Here is a 21,538-nt window from a genome sequence, read left to right as displayed (position 1 = left end):
TTCCAAAGCCCAAAATCGTTGGTACCTATAAATTTCCTCAACTCAAATTTGGTAGACATGTTTAATAATGCAACCAGGCTTTGATACCAATTTGTTAGAGTTTTTTTTTTTTTTTTTTTTTTAATCAAATATAATAAAACTATGCTCTCAGATGAACAATCCCAACAAGATTAAAAAACAATCGACCATAGGACAATCAATAGGCATCAAGATATAAAGAGAAAAAACAAGAAAAAATAAAGGAGACAGTCGATTATAGTGGGTCAGCACTCAAGGCCTACATCCACTCTCCAAGGTAAGAGAGTATTTCATTGAATCAACAACATTCTTAGATTTACAGATCATATTAACCTCTAAACCCAATAACAAGAAAGAATCACACCTGATTAATTGATAAACGCTAGCCCCCTTTGAATCCAATTAACTCTCTCTCACTCTCTATTAACCAAGGGTGAGTTTTTAAATAATCATAGGGTTTCAGCATCAGCTTCCACCTGGAATCAAGATTCCTTCCAGTCGTAGGATGAAGATCAAGAAGAATCTTAACTGAATGGTGCGACATTGCAAGAGAGAGAGCAACTAAATTTGTTTTTGCTGTATGTGAATTAATGCCACGAAGACTAGAGCTAAAAGTGGTATTCTATTCTCCAAAACGGCAGCATTTCAACAAGCTAGAATATTTGACTTTTCAAACATTAAAAACAAATTGCTGACTTGGCTAGTGACATGGCAAAGAAGTGCTAAACTTGTCACATTTACCAATTTTTTGTTTTTTGTTTTAATTTATTTGGGAAAGTCTATTTTGCCCTATTTCAGTTACCTATTTTAACCTTTTCATTATTTACTAATTCTCTTTTTAAAGAAATTCATATTCTCTTTCATCTTCTTTCCTTCTATCTCATTTTTGTCTTCTGTTTTCTACGGAAAATTCTCACCCTTCATAATTTTACACTGAAGATTTGCAGCAAAACAGGATGCAAAGGTTCCATGGGAGTGGACCATCCATATCGTGATAATTCTTAAACACCCAGCACCAACTATCCAAACACCTAACACATTTTATCCAAAAAAAAAATTTCTTAAACCCGGTAGCTAACAGTCTTGAATCAATTGGAACAAAACCACTAAGCGACACCACCATTCCAACACTTTTCTTCGACAAATTTACCGCCACAATATTCAGTAATCACTCTCAACGAAAATCAAACTTTCAAATTTATCCAACCTTCCACTCAAAAAGGAAATAATAATAATAATAATAAAAACCACAAGCAGCTGACGACAGTGAGGTTGATGGATTCAACAACTGCAAATTTTACCATTTTGCAAAAAAATAATGATAGGTTGATAAACATTTCTCACAAACTTCTTTCACTAAAACTGACATGATAGCTTACAATTGGTTAGCTCACATTTTGTCAGATGGGACCTATTGCGACTTGACCAATTACGAGCTGACACGTCGTGTTTGTGAGAAAAAATTAGCGAAAAGAGTTTGTGAATATAGTATTACTGAGACTGCCAAGGTTGAATTGAATAGAGAGATGGAAGAGAGGAAAACTTTTTGTTTTTTTTTAATTTTGCAAGCAGACCAAAGTGCCCATTGATTTAGGGCATTTGACATTTGCTTTGGTAAATGACTAAATTACCATTGTTTTATCTGACTTCAATTGACTTTTTTAAACGTTGTTTTAATGTCAAGGGGTTATTTAATCCTTCGATAAAATTATACTTATAATTTTTTCATACAACTTTTTTATACAATTTTGAGGTGTTAACTCTCGATTTTTCAATTTGTATTTTGGCAGACAATACCTACTGCTAATTGATTAATTTCAATCTGTCATATCATTGTTGTATTAAAGAGTTGTAAGTGTATTTTTGCTCTCAATCATTTTCCAAACCTTGGGTGTGCTGATCTCTTAGGGGTGGTGGATAATACAAACCCTCAGAACAGTTAATTACGTTAGAACATTAGTGTATTCTTCACTTAATTAGAGTTTGTAAATTATATGGAGGAAAATCTATTGACATGTTTGATATAGAACTTAAATATAATTTTTTGTTCGTGAAAATGTGTGTGATACAAATGAGTGGATTTTATAACATTGTGTTAAAGTGACTGAACAAAGAATAAAAAACATCTGTTATTGTTTTATACTTTTATTGGCAACTTAGAATATGTTGTAATACATGATGCCATGTAGTGATATTCTATAACATAAATTTTTGCGGAAACTTGGTGCATTTTAGCACTCAAAAAAATTCAAAGCAATGTGAAAAAACTTAGAAATACGCCAATCTAGTCATCAAGGCTTGGTAGCTGCCAAGGTGTTCCCAATATCAATGACAAATCGGTATCTAACATCAGCCTTACCAAGTCTCTCCATAGCAGTGTTCACATAATCCATTGAAATAACTTCAATATCAGCTGTTATGTTGTGTTTTGCTGCAAAATCAACCATCTCTTGCGTCTCTTTCATTCCTCCAATTATACTCCCAGCCACGGTCTTCCTTCCTGTCGTCACATTAGTTATTAATCAACTCTGCAGTGCAGTTTCAGATAATATAACCTAAAAGATTGTGCTATACTCTTAATCTTAAACTTACCCATAAGTAAAGGAAAGATAGGCAACTCTAGTGGTTTTTCTGGGGCACCAACCATAATAAGCTTTCCATTGGACTTCAATAGACTGAGCAATGGCAAAAGTGGATGGACTGCAGACACCGTATCGATAAGACCATCCAATGTACCCATGGCAGCCTACAATTTTTTTATTTATTTATTTAAAAAAAATACTAAAAATCTAAAATTTAATTTGTTTCAAGTACGGGAATGTACCCATGTGAACCAATCATTTCGCATCTTTAAAGTACCTAATTACCTGCATTTGTTCAGGCACACGGCTAGCCAAAAATGAATCAGCACCAAGATGTTCAAAAGCTTCTTTCATCTTACTTGGGGAGGTACTAATTACTGTCACTTTAGCTCCAAAAGCCTTGGCAAATTTAACAGCCACATGACCAAGCCCACCAAGGCCGACCACGCCAATGTGCTTTCCTGCTTTGGCTAATCCATAATATTTCAAGGGGCTATAAACTGTAATCCCGGCACAGAGAAGAGGAGCACCAGCATCAAGTGGCATGTTATCAGGGAACCGAACAATGTAGCGTTGATTGGCGACCATATGATCGGAATAGCCTCCATATGTGATTGTTCCATCAGTGTTAATGGAGTTGTAAGTGAGTGTCCATTTGGGACAGTAATTTTCAAGATCATTTACACAGTTATCACAGGAGTGGCATGCACCAACCAAGCATCCAACACCAACTTTATCTCCAACTTTAACCTTCGTTACTTTGCCACCCACTTCTGTCACTTCTCCTACGATTTCATGCCTGCAAATCATGTTTTTTATGGTTAGGGTTAAGTTGAATTAGGAATCCAATTTAACGTGTATGGAATGGATTGAACTAGGGAATACATTAAAAAGGATCAAGATAAGAGACAACCAATGAAGTTAATCTTTTGATGGCCACATATGTAACAAGCATCTTTCGACTAGAAATAAAGTGGCTCTTTTCTTGTCCTAAGCCATAATAGTATTTCACCAATTGCTCGTTTTGTGCAAAAATAGAAGAAGATCATATTAAATGTTAGGAAAAATGAGAAAGGAGGATACATACCCAGGAACCATAGGGTAGATAGAGTTGCCCCATTCATTTTTGATACTGTGAAGATCAGAGTGGCACATCCCGCAATATAACACCTTAAATCTCACGTCCTCATCACCTGTTTCCCTGCAAATTTATTTATTGTTATGATGTTTTTCCTTTTAGAGCTTTGTGATCTGATTAACGCTAAAAAGTTGCTGAAACTCAATGCAATATTAAAAACAAAAATACATATAGTGTTGTTTAATTATTGATTACCTCCTGGAGAATTTGAAGGGGGAGAGATGACCAGAAGGGTCAGTGGCTGCCCACCCAAAAGCCTTTACAGGGTGTTGTTCTTCCGGTGACTTGGCCATTTTTTGGGAGGAAAAAATGTGGTAGCCTAGTGCTTAAAATGAAGAATTATAAGAGAGAAGGTAGTGAAATGTAGTCACAAGCTTTAGGATTGATGGTGAGGTAATTTGTGAGTGAGAAATATTTATAGTAGTGTTGGTGAGGTAATATATTACGGTGGGGTGACATACTTGGTGACCGAATGAGCTAATATAGTTAAGTCAATGGCATTTAATTTTCTTCATTGACCAAGCTAAGCGGACATTATACACGTGGTTATTTTCTCTGAGGTTTAAAGAAAAAGTCATTTAGACTTAACACCTTTAAAAAATTATCATGAAGGAAAATATATTTATACTAAGGGGTTATAGAACTTTTCCCGTAACAGATACCTCACGTCACCTCACTCCTATTATTATTGATATTCGCCTCCCTATATAAATTACCTTAAGACTACTTCACTATTTCACTTCCTTCTCTCTTATTATTGTTACTTTTCAGCACTACACCGCCACATTTTTTCCTCCTGCTATCAAATGGCGTAGTCACCGAAGATCAACACCCTGTAAAGGCTTTTGGGTGGGCAGCCACTGACTCTTCAGGTCATCTCTCTCCCTTCAAATTCTCCAGGAGGTAATTCAATTTCAATATTACATTTGAGTTTCACAAACTTTTAGCAAAAGAAAAGACATCATAACAATTAATTAACATATGCAGGGAAACACGTGACGTGAGGTTTAAGGTGTTATATTGTGGGATATGCCACTCTGTAGGCATGGCAATGGGGAGGGGCGAGGCGGGGATCTCATTCACCATAGCTATCCCTGCCCTCAAAATCACTCCCCACCCCCGCTCCATCCCCTTTACGGGGATGACCAGAATTCCCCTTCCCCGTCCTAAAGGGGAATGTTGGAGGCCCGTCCCCGTCTCGTTAATTTTATATAAACATAAATTAATTTGAATATTACTAAACATAATAGTTAATTCTCGTCCACATGACAAACACTTAAATTAATCGTTTAAACATAATTAATTATACATAAATATGGGTCAAGGTTTGTTCTTGTTCAATTGTTTAGGGTGAGGGAAATTGGGAAAATATGGGTTTATATAGGTAGGATAAATGTGTAATTAGGTGAAATATAGGAGTATTAGTGAAAAGTATATATATATATATATATTTTTTAATTTTATATATTATATACGGGGCGAGGCAGGGGAAAGGCATCACCCACCCCCGCCCCATCCCCGAGGATGGGGATTAAAACACCCCCACCCCTGCCCCTATCCCCAAAAATACAGGGGCTTCCCCGCCCCATATGGAGCGGGATGAGACGGGTCCCCGAAATCCCGGGGAACATTGCCATGCCTACCACTCTGATCTTCACAGTATAAAAAATGAATGGGGCTTCTCTACCTACCCTTTGCTTCTTGGGTATGTATTAGAGCCGGTCAAGGACCAGTACCAAGCGGGCCCGTTTGGGACCAGTCGCTCATGGCCCAGGGACTGGTCCTAGGCCCATGAGCAATTTCAGGATCCGGACCGATCTTATGGGCCTACAAAATTTTATTTTCCCCCTATCTTTTTTTTTTTATATTTTAGGGGCAAAATGAAATTTTGTTGGTAGGTTTAGTAATTTTTAGGGGTAAATTAGTAATTTTTTAAAAGTTTAATTAATTTAAAAAAATAAAAAATAAATTAATGGTTAATTTCAACATAAATGTAATATTCACACAATCACACATTCACGCTTCACAAATAAACAATTAAATAATTTTTTTATATTAAATTATTCATCTTCATCGTCAACAATATTTAAATCATTAAAATCTGTGTTCCTAAAGAGTTCGAGTAGTTCAGGATCTTTAGGGTGCTGTTGTAGTCTTCTCTCTGCATGAGTCCAATCCCGTAAACACGTTATCACTTCAATCATCTCATCAGTTAAAGAGCATCTTCTATCTTCAACAATCCGACTATTTGTTGAAAATGCTGACTTGGATGCAATTGTAGAAACTGGCACAGATAAAATATCACGTGCCATTTGGGCTACAATGGGGAATTGGCTTTGATGTTGGTTCCACCATTGAAGCAAATCCATCTCACGCTTCTCCTTCTTCATCATGTAGGACAGGTCCATTTGTAGGTAGCGATTCAGCTCATTTGGTCCATGTATATACGAGTTGGAGCTACTACTTTCGCCATGTTCCATATATGTCCACATGCTCGATCCTTGATGGAGGTTTTCATCAGGGTGCTGATCGTCTCTTCTGGACGTTCCACTCCCACTTCTATTGTACCTGTTCTGATATAAAGAAAAAAGACTTTCCAATTTTTGCTTAAACTCAGTCAAATAAGACGTATAATCATGTCCTAAATGCTGGCCTATCTCAGTAATTATACAGTTAACTACGTGTAATTTAAACCTAGGATCTACAACAAGGCCTAATCCATATAAGAATGGAATATCTAACCAATATTTCTCATATTTTTCTTCCATCTTTAAAACAATTTCTATTAAAACGTCATTATATCTATATTTAGTAAAAGTTTTAGAAATTTGAAGTAAAGTATCTAACGCTAAATTAGTAGTCGGATAATATATACCACTTAATGTATTAGTGGAATCATAATTTTTTTTAAGAAATGAATAAAAAAGTTCACAAACCGCCCAATCATCATAGTTGACAACTTCCTCTGGATGGTTCTTTTGATTGACGAAATCTGTAATTTGTCTTGTGATTGGCAAAGCTTTTTCGAACATCAAGTAGGTGGAGTTTCAACGGATAGACATGTTCGTAAATAACCTCAAAAGTCGAACTGGTGGGTCCTCTTGCCTACAATATTTGACGTACTCTTGCCATCTTTTATTGCTTTCGTCGACGACAAATCCAATAGCCACGCGCACCCTCTCCATCTTCGAATGTATAGCATCTAAACCTACTTTAACAATCAAATTGATCATGTGGCAAGCACATCTCTGGTGAAAAAATTTGCCTTCACCACGCGGATCCAATCTCTTTTCAAATAAAGAGATTGTCGCGGTGTTAGTAGCTGCATTATCAAGCGTCAGCGCTACAACTCTATCAGTTAATACATAGTCTTGCAAAACTTCAAGAATTGTACAATAAATAGTGTCAGCACTATGTTTTTCATATAATGGTTTAAAACCCATCAATTTTTAATGTAAACCGCAACTATGATCTAAGAAATGTATTGTGATAGTTAAAAAATCTGTTTTTGATCTACAAGTCCATATGTCTGATGTAAGTGCAATAAATATATTCCCAAAATTTTGAAATTCATTTTTAAGTTTATTATTTATTTTGTTATAAAGTTTTAGTATATCTCTTCTACTTGTACTTCTACTAACAGGGGTATATGCTGGACAAAATGCAGTTTTAATCATGTGAATAAAATAAGAATTTTCAAATAAGGAGAGTCTGTAACAACTATGAATCTTGCTATTTCCTCTTGTGCAACATGTGCATTGTATTGCTATGTTGAGAGAGTTGAGGATTGCAGATTAAAATTAAGTTGAGTTTGAATTTGCCTACCTGATCCGATTGAAGATGTATCAGACAACTGCATTATTTGAGGGTGCTTCTTCTCCAAGTGTCGTCGTGTAAAACCCCTCCCTAGCGGTGTATTTCTCAAGTATTCCTAGGTCATTGAGAACCTAGAAAACGCACGTCTAGGAAAGAAGTTTATTTTAAAATCCTATTTAAAGAATAAACTTGTAGTTTAAAAACATTTTTTCTTTTTAATTTCTAAACTATAATAAGTTTATTGTACAAGTCAAATAATATAGTTTCCTTTCTTGGAGTAAATTATGAAATCCATAGTAATAATTACTAGAACATACACACTTTTACAAAATTTACTAGCAATTTGTTTTCCTTTATTAACACAAACATATTTACTCCATTATAGAATGTGGATATATTTATTGCATTATGAAATATGAACATAATTACTACACTAAATACTAGCAAAACCATTCAATAGTCATCATTAAAACATCTCTTCATGCTCATAGCGTCCCTCGAAATCCTCTCCCAACTTCATGCCTTAATCCTTACATGCAAAACATTTTAAAACATTTCGTGGGGTGAGTGGTAATCGCTCAGTAAGGGAATATGGCCATTTATAAACTATTCAAATTCATTATACAAGTATATTACTTAGGACCTTACCTACCTCCAAGACATGGCTGTCATTCATTGACATTAACAAGTTTATAAAACATATCATACACTTTGGACTTTTCTCATAAACATAAGTCATAACATAACCATACATAAACATAAGTCATAACATAACCATGCATAATATAACATAGAACATATATGACTTTGCAATATTCATAAACATGGCTTGCCTATTTCTTTTGTCTTTGTGCTTGATGTTTTCATTAGTTTTTATTATCCGATCAGATTCATTTGAACCATTACCTTGTTCTTGGTCGTCACCTCAAAGGACTCATGGTTCCCACAAAGATTCCATTCCTCTAATCTTGGTTTATACCTCAAGAGACTCATGGAATTCATTCTTTAACATTTCATAAATGTTTTCATAAGTCAACTAAATAAGCTATATGCATTACCATTATGAATGCAAACATATGGGATAACATCTCCCATGCGCAATCATACTATTCATTCATTTAACATTGAACCTTGACCAATTGCACAACTCATCAATCAATTTAACAAAACTCCATGACATGAATATTCTCCTACTAAATTCATTAATTCAAGTCATTCAATTTCTCATACTACATAAGGAATTTAAACAGTAAGATTACTCAGTGGATTATTAGAATTTATAAAAAAAGTTGGGAATTTTATTTAGGAGGTGGATGCCATACAGTTCATCACTATTCAATCAATTTTTTCCTCATCTTCCAATTCGAATTAATTTTTGGCTAAAACACAAAAGTTTTAGGTCTATTTCTTAAATTTTTAATACTTTAATAATCAACTCAATCAGACTTTTATAACTTCAGTTATGATTGATTCAGTGAAGCACGTACAATATAAGTCTTAAAAAGCCAAATCCAAATTTAATTCATTTTTAACCATGTCACCTTCATTTGCACATTCATAGTATTTGCCATATCATTATAAGTATAAAAGGCCATAAAAACCTCCCTTTTTACAGAAGCAAAAAGTGCCAAAATATCGTCCAACTACAAATCTCTTAATTGGCATAATCATCCTCCATATGCACACATACATCAATCAACACACCCATTTACACAATCCATAACCAAAACATGACATCACACTCAAATTAACATAAATAAATGTAAGTTTCATCGATCCTAGGTGTTATAAATTGTAGTCATAAGGGAGATTTTTTCCTTACCTTAGTATTCAAAGCATAAAGACATTCCTCCTAAGCTCCAAAGGTTCACCCTTTCGACCTTACACACATAACCCTTATGAATTTCTCTTTTAGCTAAAAATCAGAACAACTAGGGTTTTGAAGCTCACCTTAAACCCTGAAATTGAAGTTCTTAAAGTGTAGATGGTAATCTCCTTTGAAATTTAATTTGAAATCCTATGAAAATTTGAGAAGAAAATGCTTGGATTTGTGGTTTTTATGGTGAATTTGAGAGATGAAGAAGAAGATGATGCATTTGGGGTGTACAAGGCTGACTTCTCTTTCTTAAAACCTTGTAGATATTTATTTCATTACTACTCTATTATGATTGGTCAATAAAAGTTAGATATAAGGGTCATTTGGCATAAATTTTTCATATAAGGGCATTTTGGTCATTTCCACCACAACATAATAATTAGCACTCATTTAACGCCATTTGACTTCTTTTAAACACGTGGTAATTAACCAATCTCATTAGGTAAATGACTAATTTACCCTTGGTGCACTTTTATGGATACTTAATTCTTATGGATTTGTAGGAAAAGACCATTATACCCTTGGTTACCGTTTACGCCATTTAACCATATCAATCAACTTTATGACCATTCTACCCTCATTTCTCTTAAATGAAATCATCCCTTACACTTTATAATGGCCACATCTCAAAATGCATGCAAATTGACCATTTTACCCTTCCATTCAAAAAAAAAAAAAATTACATGAAAAGGTAAAATTATACCTTAGGTTATCAGAATAATAACACAGGGTTTACATGTCACCTCGTCGAATTCCCTTCTCAACGCCAATAATGGTTCCACAGAAATTACATACCCTACACGATTCTTCCCCCTCCCCATTTGTCTTTGGCCATTTTGATTTGGTGCAGTGTCGCTATACATCGTACTATTAGACCGATCGTCACGGTTTAAAAATTAAACCTAAATACCGTAGTAGCGGTAGCAGGATCGAATCCACAGGGAGCAAGACTAACAACCTAATGTATTTTAAGCAGCGGAAATGAAATTGGCAATGGATTAATGAAACTAAATAGACTAAATGCAAATAATGAAATAGTGAAATTAAAACAAATAAAGACTTTATAATAAAAATGTTGCCGTTACGGTTTTGGTTCGACACGAGACCGACTCACACAATTCTCCTCCACCCTCTACGATCCCCTAAACCTACAAGGCAAGGTAAATCAATGAAATGGCTTCCCGACACTCTGGGTATAATCTATCCTGTGTCACCCGATCACTCAAGTTCGATTGGTTAAAGACTATCATTGAATGTCGATAAACGCTACAAGACAATACCACTAGTTGGTACGTGATTAACAAATACAATTTGTCAACAGTAATATCCAATCAACTAACTTCACAATAAACGCAACAATAGTAGAAATTAAATTAAATCCGAACACAACTCAATTACAATTGATGCGAAGTAATGAAAAGCAATGTTCATCATTTAATTATTCCAAACCAACGTTTATCATTCAGCAAGTTCTATGAAAACATTAAATCATAATGGACACAACATTCATCACAAATTATGCTCAAATCATATTAAAGTATCGAAATCAATCATGAAACGAAAACAAATATAATCCGAAGCACAATACTACCAAATGTCCTATAATCGGGCTCATCCAACTAGTCGAGAGCTGATGAGGAGAGTCGTGGAGTCAATCCCGATCTTGCCTATGCCGTAACAGACAACCGGGAGCTTAACCACTCATGGTGGTGATGATGGAGGCCGAAACGTGGAAACGGAGCTGACCATGGCGGAGAGGAGGTAACCGACAGCGATATGATGTTAAGAAGGGGCGAAAACGACTAACGGACAGCCCGGAATACGAACAGCCGCACTTCGCTGGAAAACGTTAATTTTTCGATGGGTCTTCCGGAAAACGGTGGCAGAAATGGGATCCGAAGGTACCGATGGAAAGCTTTGGTGATGGGGAGTTCAGATCAGGTCCTGGGGAGGTGAGAAGTCGCCGGAAATGAGCAGGATCTGGCCTAGAAGATGAAAAGGTGCAGCGGCAAAATCGCGGATTTCGACGATTTTTGCAGTGGCTGAAGCTAGAGAAGTGTAGATCTGGCCGTGGGGAAGGGAGATCGACCCTTGGGGAGCTGAGACGTCACCGGAAAATGGCAAAATCTGGCTGGGAAGATGAAACGTCGCAGTGGTTGGAAGACAAAACGTCGTGACAGCCCTTGGTTCGCGGTGGTGGCTTGCAGTGGAGGCTCGCCAGCGGAAGGTGAAGGGTCGCCGGCCTGGAAGATGAAACGTCGCCGGCCGGCGACCAAATTCCGATGGGAGGCTAGGGTTTTTGGGTTTGGGTTTGCACGCCTCTTTTCATGATGGTCACCTGGAAATTTATACCCATTGCGGCAAATATTCATTTGGTCCCTGCATATTAAAGCATAACAAAATCAGCCCCTTGAAACATGGCATTTTACCCCCTAAACAACATGAATGAGACAAAATCACCCTTAATCCATACACCACAACCTAATATCAACTCATATACTTTCCAAAATCATTTCAAACACGTTAAATTCATAAGAAAAATATTAGGAAGCGATTTTCGTGAATAAATTCATAAATTCTTTAATTGTCTCAATATACTTCAATTTAATCACACATGGGGTATTTTTATCACCAAAATAGAGTCACTTTCATGACTCTAACACGGACACGACCCTTTTTGATGGTCGGGGGGTTGGGCCATGCTCGTGCCTATTGAGTCGCAACTCGCTTGTGTTTGACTGCACCTCGTCCCGGCCGAATGTGGTTGTTGAATTGCAGTTGCTGTCTCTAGAGGAAAGGGTGAAAATGGATTGAACCCTTCCATTTCTTCGGTGGATGGAATGTAAAACTCATTTGGGGATGATCCTTCGAATGCATCATTTCGGGAATTCATTATGAATTTATGATAAAATAATAAATAATTAAAATGAAATAAATAAATAAATAATAATATGAATAAGAGATGATATTTAAAAATAGAAAAAATTGAATAATATAAATAAATAAATAATAATATGAATAAATTATAAATATAAAAATGAGGGCATTATGGTAATTGACTAAGGGGCATAGATGAAATTTTAAAGAAAGTGCAAGGGCAAAATGGGAAACTATATAAATATTTTATTTATATCAAAGATTGAAGAGTGAAACCCTAGCCACTCTTCAACCCATTTTCACGCCACTTCTCCTCCAAATCCTCTCAATTTCTTCACTTCGTTTTCAAAAGAAAGTCATAGATTTTGGGTATTTTTGAGTGGATTTTCAATCCCAAGCAACTTTGGTAAGATCTTTGCACTAAGAAGTGATTTTTTATTTTTAAAGTGTTGAATTTTGATGGTTTGTGCTCATAGGATTTAAGAAGAAGAGAGTTTGATCAAAGAAGATTCTAAAAGGGGTTGGATTGCTCATATCAAAGGTAAGTAAATCCCACCCAAGTTATGATTTGAGAAATCAAGAGTGTAGAGATTTTACATACATGTATATGCTTATGATTTGAAAATTGTTGATAAAATTGATGAATGATTGATGAGTTTGATGATTATTGATGAGTAGAATTTAGCCATGAGAAGTGGTTTTGGTTGTATGATGATTAATTGAAGTTTGGTTGAAGTGAGAAACAGTTGAGTAGAATTTTTGGGAGTGTGTTGTTTTGGACAGGTTTAGTAATTGTTTATGGGGGTTTTACTCCAAATATTAGTGGCTTGAGAAAGAGATAGAATTGTAGTCAAATTAGAGTTTGATTATGCATGCAATATGTTTGATGAAATGTCTAAGAGAAGTGTATGCATGAGTTTTATTCATTTATGAATTGATATGAGTTTGTAGATGGTAGAGAGAAACTTTTTTTTTTATGCTAAATGGCATCCTTGCATTTAAACATTTGCATACATGCATACATCTTCATAAGAGCATGAAAAAACACTAAAATATGTTAAAGAGAAAATAGAAAGAAATGGGAATATTAAAGATATTCAAATATGAAATTTTAGTTAAAGAAGTGTAAAAAGATAAAAAGAAGAGAATGTTGTTGCGATGGGGAGCCCGTGTCTGACAGAGTCTCACATGCACGCCGCCTTTAGTGAGCGGCCTCAGAATTCAGAAAGAAGAATTGTACAGTCCGTTAGAAGTGCGTGTGGATGAGGACTGTACCCAGAATTAGAGAATTCACTCACACGGCCAAAGCTCCAAATCCATGCCTCAACCGAGTCCGATCGGTAAGAAAAGAAAGAATAGAAAGAAAGAAAGAAAGAAAAGAAAAGAAAGAAAGAAAGAAAAGAAAGAATAGAAAGAAAGACTAGAAAAGAAAATGCATAATCTATGCATTTGTGCATTTGCATCATAAATATGCACAATACCATGCTCATTATCGTGAGTAGTGAAAAAATTAGAAAATTGAGAGAAAAACAGTGAGCAAACAGAGAAAGGATGAGAAAGAATAGAGAAAGAGCAGAGAAAGAACATAGAGAAGAACAGAGAAAGAATAAAGAATACTTGGGAAATGAGTTGTAAGGAAAGAAAATTCAGGATTTAATCAACGGAGAGAGAAGGGTAGCATAGCGGGTTTACTTACTGAGCAATTAGTGCTCACTCCGTTGTTTTAAATGTTTTTGCAGGTAATAGGTGAGTTGCAGTCACTCGGAATGTCACGCAGTGGAAGGGATTGGGCTACATTGTCAAGTTGCTATTTTGAGTATATTTTGAGTATATTTGTATATAAAGAAAAATTAAATATTGGCCCATACTTTATTACTCGTTTATATGTGTACTTTCTTATATATATTTTTAATGAGTTTTTTGATTATTTTACAAGTATCCTAGCTAGAAAGAAAGTATTACATTTTTGGTATCAAAGCAAATGTTTTGGGATTTGACAGTGTGCCTCTCCTGCCACATTGATGTTCCGTAGCCGACCGTTGTAAGTTATTTCTTTTCTTACTTGTAGTAGATGAGTTGATTGAGTTGACTAAAAGTGTTGGTTTATGTACGTAGAACCCAAGGAAGCAGTAGGAAGGCAATGAGCACGGGTGAACCTACTAACCCTCCAGAATCTACTCCCCCTATCCTCGATGAAGCGAGGATTCGTAATATTATGTAGCAAGTCTTGGCAGAAAATCAGGGAGGCTCCATACCGGAGAGAATTGAGACCCCGGTTATTGTACCGACCCCTAGAGAAGAGAGAGAGAGGCTGGTACCCCCAGTAGTGCAGAATCATATTGAGCCGATATATGGGTTGCCTAGTCAACACCAACCATTAGAATTTAGGGGTACTGTTGACCCAATAGTGGCAGATGAGTGGTTTAGATCAGTGGAGTGTACGACGACACTTTTCCCTATGATAGACTTGGTGAAGATTCAGTATGCCAGTTTCTTATTTAGGGGTGATGCCCGTATATGGTGGGAATTGATGGAGGATACTCATGATACAACTTTGATGACCTAAGGAGACTTCAGAAGATTGTTTGAGGTAGAATATAGAATAGTTGATCGAGTCCATGAGAAGATTCATGAGTTTATTAGTTTGCAACAGGGGGCTAATTCAGTGAAAGAATATTAAGTGAAATACAATTCCCTTGCGCTAGGTGTAGTGAGTACACTAGAATTGAGGAGAGATAAGTTCGTGCATGGGCTGAAACCAGAAATAGCCCGAGATGTAATGGCCGGTGCCTATCCCCCTCAAACATATAGTGAAGCTTTGGAATGAGCTTTACGGGCAGAAATATTTGTGAATAAGCTAACTCCGGCAACTCCATCAGTAGTAGCCTCCAATGTTCCATCTTCTGCTCCACAAAGAGATAGAGTTGATGCCCCCACTAATAAAGAGGTGAGAAATAAGAAAAAGTTTCAACCCAAGAAGAACAGGAGGGATTGGCAGAATAAAAAGCCGAGAACCAGTGAAGTTCCCCAGTGCTAGAAGTGTGGAAGAAATCATTATAGGGAGTGTCTTAGAGATTTGGGCGAAATGTATGCTGTAGATGCCGGCAGCTAAGGCATATGATGAAAGATTGTAAAGCCCCTCCTACACCTGCAGCGGAGATATCTAGAGGTACCAATGCTCGAGTGTTTACAGTAGCCCAGAGTGAAGCTGAATCTAGCCCATCCGCAGTTACTGGTCAGTTATTATTTCATTCAGTTCCTCTCTATGCATTAATTGATTTTGGTGCTACACACTCATTTATTGCAAATGGGATTTTAGAGAGATTAGGTTTAAAACCTATTAGAGTGGATTGTCCCATTAAGATAGAGTTACCAGATGGTGTTAGTGTAGTAACTCAAGAGATGCTTCCAGGGGAGTCCGTAGTGATCCATGGAAGGGAGTTGCCAGTGGATTTGATAGTGTTTGATATGCCTGATTTTGATGTTATTTTAGGCATGGATTTCCTGGGGAGGTTTGGAGTAGAGATTGATTGTCGAAAAAAGAAAGCAAGATTTAATCTTGATGATGGAGATAAGTTTAATTTTGGTGAGGGTCACTAGCTTAGTATGTTAATCAGTAGTGTAAATGCTAGAAAGATGTTAAGAAAAGGGTGCTCGGGGTATATTGCTCATGTAGTGCACAGTAGCAATGTCCCACAACCAGAGATTCAGAATGTGCCAGTAGTTCGGGAGTTTTTAGATATATTTCTGGAAGAGTTGCCAGGTTTACCTCCGGAAAGAGAAGTAGAATTTAGTATTGAACTGGCACCAGGGATTACACCAATTTCTAAAGCCCCTTATCGGATGGCCCCAACCGAGCTTCAGGAATTGAAAAAAGCAGCTTCAGGAACTCTTAGACAAGGGTTTTATTCGACCTAGCCATTCTCCCTGAGGTGCTCCAATTTCGTTCGTGAAAAAGCAAGATGAATCTCTACGGTTGTGTATAGATTATAGGGATTTAAATAAAGTGACAGTGAAGAATAAATACCCGTTACCTCGCATAGATGATTTGTTTGATCAATTGAAAGGAGCATTAGTGTTTTCAAAGATTGAATTGAGGTCGGGTTATCACCAAGTAAGGGTTGTAGAGTAGGATATTGACAATACTGCTTTTTGGACCAGATATGGACATTATGAATTTGTGGTGATGCCTTTTGGATTAACCAATGCCCCATCAATCTTTATGGATTTAATGAACAGGGTGTTTCAGGATTGTCTTGATCGATTCATAGTGGTGTTTATTGATGATATCTTGATTTATTCTAAGACAGAAAAGGAACATGAACAACACCTAAGATTTGTGCTACAGCGATTGCGAGATAAAAAGCTGTTCGCCAAATTTTCTAAGTGTGAGTTTTGGCTAGATCAAGTTATCTTTCTGGGCCATACCGTCTCAAAGGAAGGTGTATTAGTGGATCCAAGTAAGGTAAAAGCAATTCTGGAATGGCAACAGTCGAAGACAGTAAAGGAAGTTAGAAGTTTCTTTGGGCTAGTAGGCTATTATAGGCGGTTTGTAGCAGGGTTTGCTTAGTTGGCTAAACCGCTTACAGCTATCACTAAACAGAGAACTCTTTTCATTTGGTCGAATGACTATGAAGAAAGTTTTCAAGAGTTAAAAAGAAGATTGACCACAACTCCTATTCTCGTGTTACCATATGAGGGTGTAGATTATGACATTTATACAGATGCCTCATTTCAGGAACTTGGTGCAGTATTGATGCAGTTGGGTAGAGTAATAGCCTATGCTTCTCGTAAGTTAAAAGAGTATGAGATGAGATAACCTACACATGATCTAGAGTTGGCTGCTGTAGTTTTTGCACTGAAAATATGGAGGCATTATTTGTATGGAGCAAAGAGTAACATTTATATAGATCATAAAAGCTTGAAGTATTTCTTCACCCAAAAAGAGTTGAATATGAGACAGAGGAGATGGTTAGAGCTGGTTAAAGATTATGACTGTGAAATTAAGTATCAGTCGGGGAAAGCCAATGTAGTAGCCGATGCCTTGAGTAGAAAAGCTTACTTGTCTCGACTCACAAGGCAGAAAGAATTAATAGAAGAATTGTGTAAAGAACAGATTGAGGTCATAGCAAGAAGGATTGCCCTGTTAGAGGTTCAGTCTACTTTACTGGAAGAAATAAGAGAAAAGCAAGCTGCCGATGAGTGGTGTCAGAAAATAAGTCAACAAGTGCTTGAGGGTAAGATACTAGAGTTCCATCTGTTAGATGGCGTCTTCCGTTTCAGGAGTCGTTTGTGCATTCCTCAAGATGATGAGTTAAAGAAGAGAATTCTTACGGAGGCTCATGACACACCATACACTGTTCATCCTGGAGCAACCAAGATGTATCAAGACTTAAAGAAAGGCTATTGGTGGCCAAGTATGAAGAAGGATATTGGAGATTTTGTAGCTAAGTGCCTGGTTTACAAGTGAAAGCAGAACACAAATGTCTTCAGGGTTGCTTCAGCCGCTTAGTATTCCTGAATGGAAATGGGAGAGTATTTCGATGGATTTTATTACAAGTCTCCCTAGAGTGCAGAAAGGGTTTAATGCTATATGGGTGATAATAGACAGATTGACCAAGTCAACCCATTTTCTTCCAGTAAAGAAGAACACTACCTCAGATCAGTTGGCCCAGATCTATGTCAAGGAGATAGTTAGACTCCATGGTGTACCCAAGACAATGTATCAGATAGAGATTCTAGATGTCTCAGCTTTCTGGACTAGTTTACAGGGGAACTTGAGTACCAGATTGACTTTTAGTCTACCATCCTCGAATAGATGGCCAGACAGAGAGAACAAATCAGATACTTGAGGCTATGTTGAGGACTTGTTGCATGGATTACAGAATGTCCTGGCATGAGATGTTACCCTTGGTCGAGTTTGCTTATAATAATAGCTATCAGTCTACAATTAAGATGGCTCTTTACGAGGCCTTGTATGGTAGATGTTATAGATCTCCACTACATTGGGATGAGATAGGTGAGAAAGATGAGTTGAATACAGCTCTTGGGCCAAAACTAACTTAGAAAATGATAGAAGATGTCAAGTTAATCAAAAGTAGAATGAAATAAGCCCAAGACAGGCAGAAAAGCTATACAGATTTGAAGAGGAAAGATGTTGAATTCAAAGTGGGTGATAAAGTGTTTCTACGAGTTGCCCCCTACAAACGGGTGATGCGTTTCGGTAGCAAGGGAAAGTTAGCACCGAGATACATTGGTCTATTTGAAGTATTACAGCGAGTGGGAAAGGTAGCCTATAGGTTGGCTCTACCACCCAGCATGGACAGAGTACACAATGTATTTCATGTCTCAATGCTTTGGAAAGTGACCCCTCCCATATATTAAGTATAGAAGATGTGGACTTAGAAGAAAACCTTGTGTATGAGGAGCGTCTAGTTCAAATATTGGACAAAAAGATTAAAGAGCTCCGAAACAAGAGTATCCCTTTAGTGAAAGTCTTCTGGAGAAATCATAAAGTTGAAGAAGCTACATGGGAGGTGGAGCAAGATATGCAGAACCGTTACCTGGAGTTGTTTGTTTGAATTTCGGGAGGGGGAGAATTGTAACACCCACATGGAGGTACGTAATTTAATTTATGCACTTATACCTTTAGTTGATTTTTGCTTAAGTTATTTTGAGAAAATGTGAAGAAAATGCCTTAAACTTGCATTAAGGGTAAAATGGTCTTTTCACTCAAAATTAGTTGAAAAAGTGGGGAGTGAAAAGAGATAGAATTTCATGGAGAATGCAATAAAAATGAGGGCATTATGGTAATTGACTAAGGGACATAGATGGAATTTTAAAGAAAGTGCAAGGGCAAAATGAGAAACTACATATATTTTTATGTTATATCAAGGATTGAAGAGTGAAACCCTAGCCACTCTTCAACCCATTTTCACGCCACTTCTCCTCCAAATCCTCTCAATTTCTTCACTTCGTTTTCAAAAGAAAGTCATAGATTTTGGTATTTTTGAGTGGATTTTCAGTCCCAAGCAACTTTAGGTAAGATCCTTGCACTAAGAAGTGATTTTTCATTTTTAAAGTGTTGAATTTTGATGGTTTGTGCTCATAGGATTTAAGAAGAAGAGAGTTTGATCAAAGAAGATTCTAAAAGGGGTTGGATTGCTCATATCAAAGGTAAGTAAATCTCACCCAAGTTATGATTTGAGAAATCAAGTGTATAGAGATTTTACATACATGTATATGCGATTTGAGAATTGTTGATAAAATTGATGAGTGATTGATGAGTTTGATGATTATTGATGAGTAGAAATTAGCCATGAGATGTGGTTTTGGTTGTATGCTGATTAATTGAAGTTTGGTTGAAGTTAGAAGGAGTTGAGTAGTATTTTTATTAATTTTTTTTATTTTGTAAAATTTTATTTTAACCCCTACAATTTCCATTTATTTTATAATTTATAAGGGGTTTTATATAATTGTTCAAGGGCTAAAATAAATAAACCAAAATGGTTTGGACCCAGGCCTGGGACCGGGCTTTGGAGGAGGGCCTAGTGGAGGGACCAAGCCCCCCTCCTTAGGCTTGATCCGGTTTTGGGACCAAACCTACTAGGACTGGTCCTAGGACTGGGTTTTTGGATGGGGTTTTCGGACCCGATCTCAAATGCCTAGCTCTAGTATGTACTATAATCCTTCTTCTATTTTTCGAAGACATACTATTATGGCTTTGGACTACGAAAGAACCACTTTATTTCTAGTTAAAAGCTGCTTGTTATATATGTGGCCATCAAAAGATTAACTTTGTTGGTCATGTCTTATCTTGATCCATTTAATGTATTTGTGTTCCCCAGCTTTATCCATTCCTAATTCAACTTCAACGTTATTATCCTAACTATCTAAAACGTACTGCAGGCATGAAATCGTGGGAGAAGTGACAGAAGTAAGTGGCAAAGTAACGAAGGTTAAAGTGGGAGATAAAGTTGGTGTTGGAGGCTTAGTTGGTTCATGTCACTCCTGCGATAATTGTTTAAATGATCTGGAAAATTACTGTCCCAAAATTGATACTCACGTACAACTCCATTGACATCGATGGAACAATCACATATTGGGGCTATTATGATCGTATGGTCGCCAATCAACGCTACATTGTCTGGTTCCCTGATAACTTGCCACTTGATGCTGGTGCTCATCTACTTTGTGCTGGAATTACAGTTTAGAGCCCCTTGAAATATTTTGGATTAGCTGAAGCTGGGAAGCACATAGGCGTTGTTGGCCTTGGTGGGCTTGATCATGTGGCTGTTAAATTTGCCAAGGCTTTTGGAGCTAAAGTGACAGTAATCAGTAAAAATGCAGGTATTTAGGTTACTTTAAAGATGCGAAATGATTTGTTCTCATGGGTACATTCCCGTACTTGAAACAAATTAAATTTTAGATTTTTAGTACTTAAAAAAAAAAAATTGTAGGCTGCTCTGTGTACGTTGGATGGTATTATCGATATGGTGTCTGCAGTCCATCCCCTTTTGCCATTGCTCAGTCTATTGAAGTCCAATGGAAAGCTTATTATTGTTGGTGTCCCAGCAAAACCACTAGAGTTGTCTATCTTTCCTTTACTTATGGGTAAGTTTAAGATTAAGAGAATAGCACAATCTTTTAGGTTATATATCTGAACTGAAGAGTTGATTAATAACTAATTACTGTCACTTTAGCTCCAAAAGCCTTGGCAAATTTAACAGCCACATGACCAAGCCCAACAAGGCTGACCACGCCAATGTGCTTTCCTACTTCGGTTAACCCATAATATTTCAAGGGGCTAAAAATTGTAATCCCAGCACAAAGTAGGTGAGCACCAGCATCAAGTGGCAAGTTATCAGGGAACCAGACAATGTAGCGTTGATTGGCGACCATATGATCATAATAGCCCCCATATGTGATTGTTCCATCAATGTCAATGGAGTTGTACGTGAGTATCAATTTGGGGACAGTAATTTTCAAGATCATTTAAACAATTATCGCAGGAGTGACGTGAACCAACTAAGCCTCCAACACCAACTTTATCTCCCACTTTTAACCTTCGTGACTTTGCCACTTACTTCTGTCACTTCTCCCACGATTTCATGCCTGCAGTACGTTTTAGATAGTTAGGATAATGACGTTGAAGTTGAATTAGGAATGGATAAAACTGGGGAACACAAATACATTAAATGGATCAAGATAAGACATGACCAACAAAGTTAA

At 36.7% G+C, this 21,538-nt stretch overlaps 1 protein-coding gene and 1 pseudogene across 1 annotated transcript; one reads left to right on the top strand and one right to left on the bottom strand.

The window, feature by feature from the left end:
- Positions 1 to 2,186: 2,186 nt before the first annotated feature.
- On the bottom strand, positions 2,187 to 4,232 carry LOC116146377 (8-hydroxygeraniol dehydrogenase-like). Its single transcript, XM_031431780.1, has 5 exons — positions 3,934 to 4,232; positions 3,688 to 3,801; positions 2,886 to 3,399; positions 2,611 to 2,764; positions 2,187 to 2,518 (listed from the first exon to the last, which is right to left on the bottom strand). Exons 1-5 carry the CDS (start codon positions 4,029 to 4,031, stop codon positions 2,310 to 2,312), a joined length of 1,089 nt encoding a protein of 362 aa, XP_031287640.1. The 5' UTR covers positions 4,032 to 4,232; the 3' UTR covers positions 2,187 to 2,309.
- Positions 4,124 to 20,970, top strand: LOC116146364 (annotated as a pseudogene).
- The last annotated feature ends 568 nt before the right edge of the window (positions 20,971 to 21,538 follow it).

Source organism: Pistacia vera, unplaced genomic scaffold (genome assembly GCF_008641045.1).
Source record: "Pistacia vera cultivar Batoury unplaced genomic scaffold, PisVer_v2 Contig477, whole genome shotgun sequence".
Lineage (NCBI taxonomy): Eukaryota > Viridiplantae > Streptophyta > Magnoliopsida > Sapindales > Anacardiaceae > Pistacia > Pistacia vera.
This window is presented reverse-complemented; position numbering and strand designations above follow the sequence as displayed.

What these genes read in the sequence shown, in the direction of transcription:
- LOC116146377 (XM_031431780.1), bottom strand. Translation starts at nt 4,031, where the DNA reads ATGGCCAAGTCACCGGAAGAACAACACCCTGTAAAGGCTTTTGGGTGG. An exon ending in CCCTTCAAATTCTCCAGGAG is followed by an intron (nt 3,802 to 3,933) that starts GTAATCAATAAT and finishes ATAAATTTGCAG; the next exon opens with GGAAACAGGTGATGAGGACG. An exon ending in TATCTTTCCTTTACTTATGG is followed by an intron (nt 2,519 to 2,610) that starts GTAAGTTTAAGA and finishes ATGTGACGACAG; the next exon opens with GAAGGAAGACCGTGGCTGGG.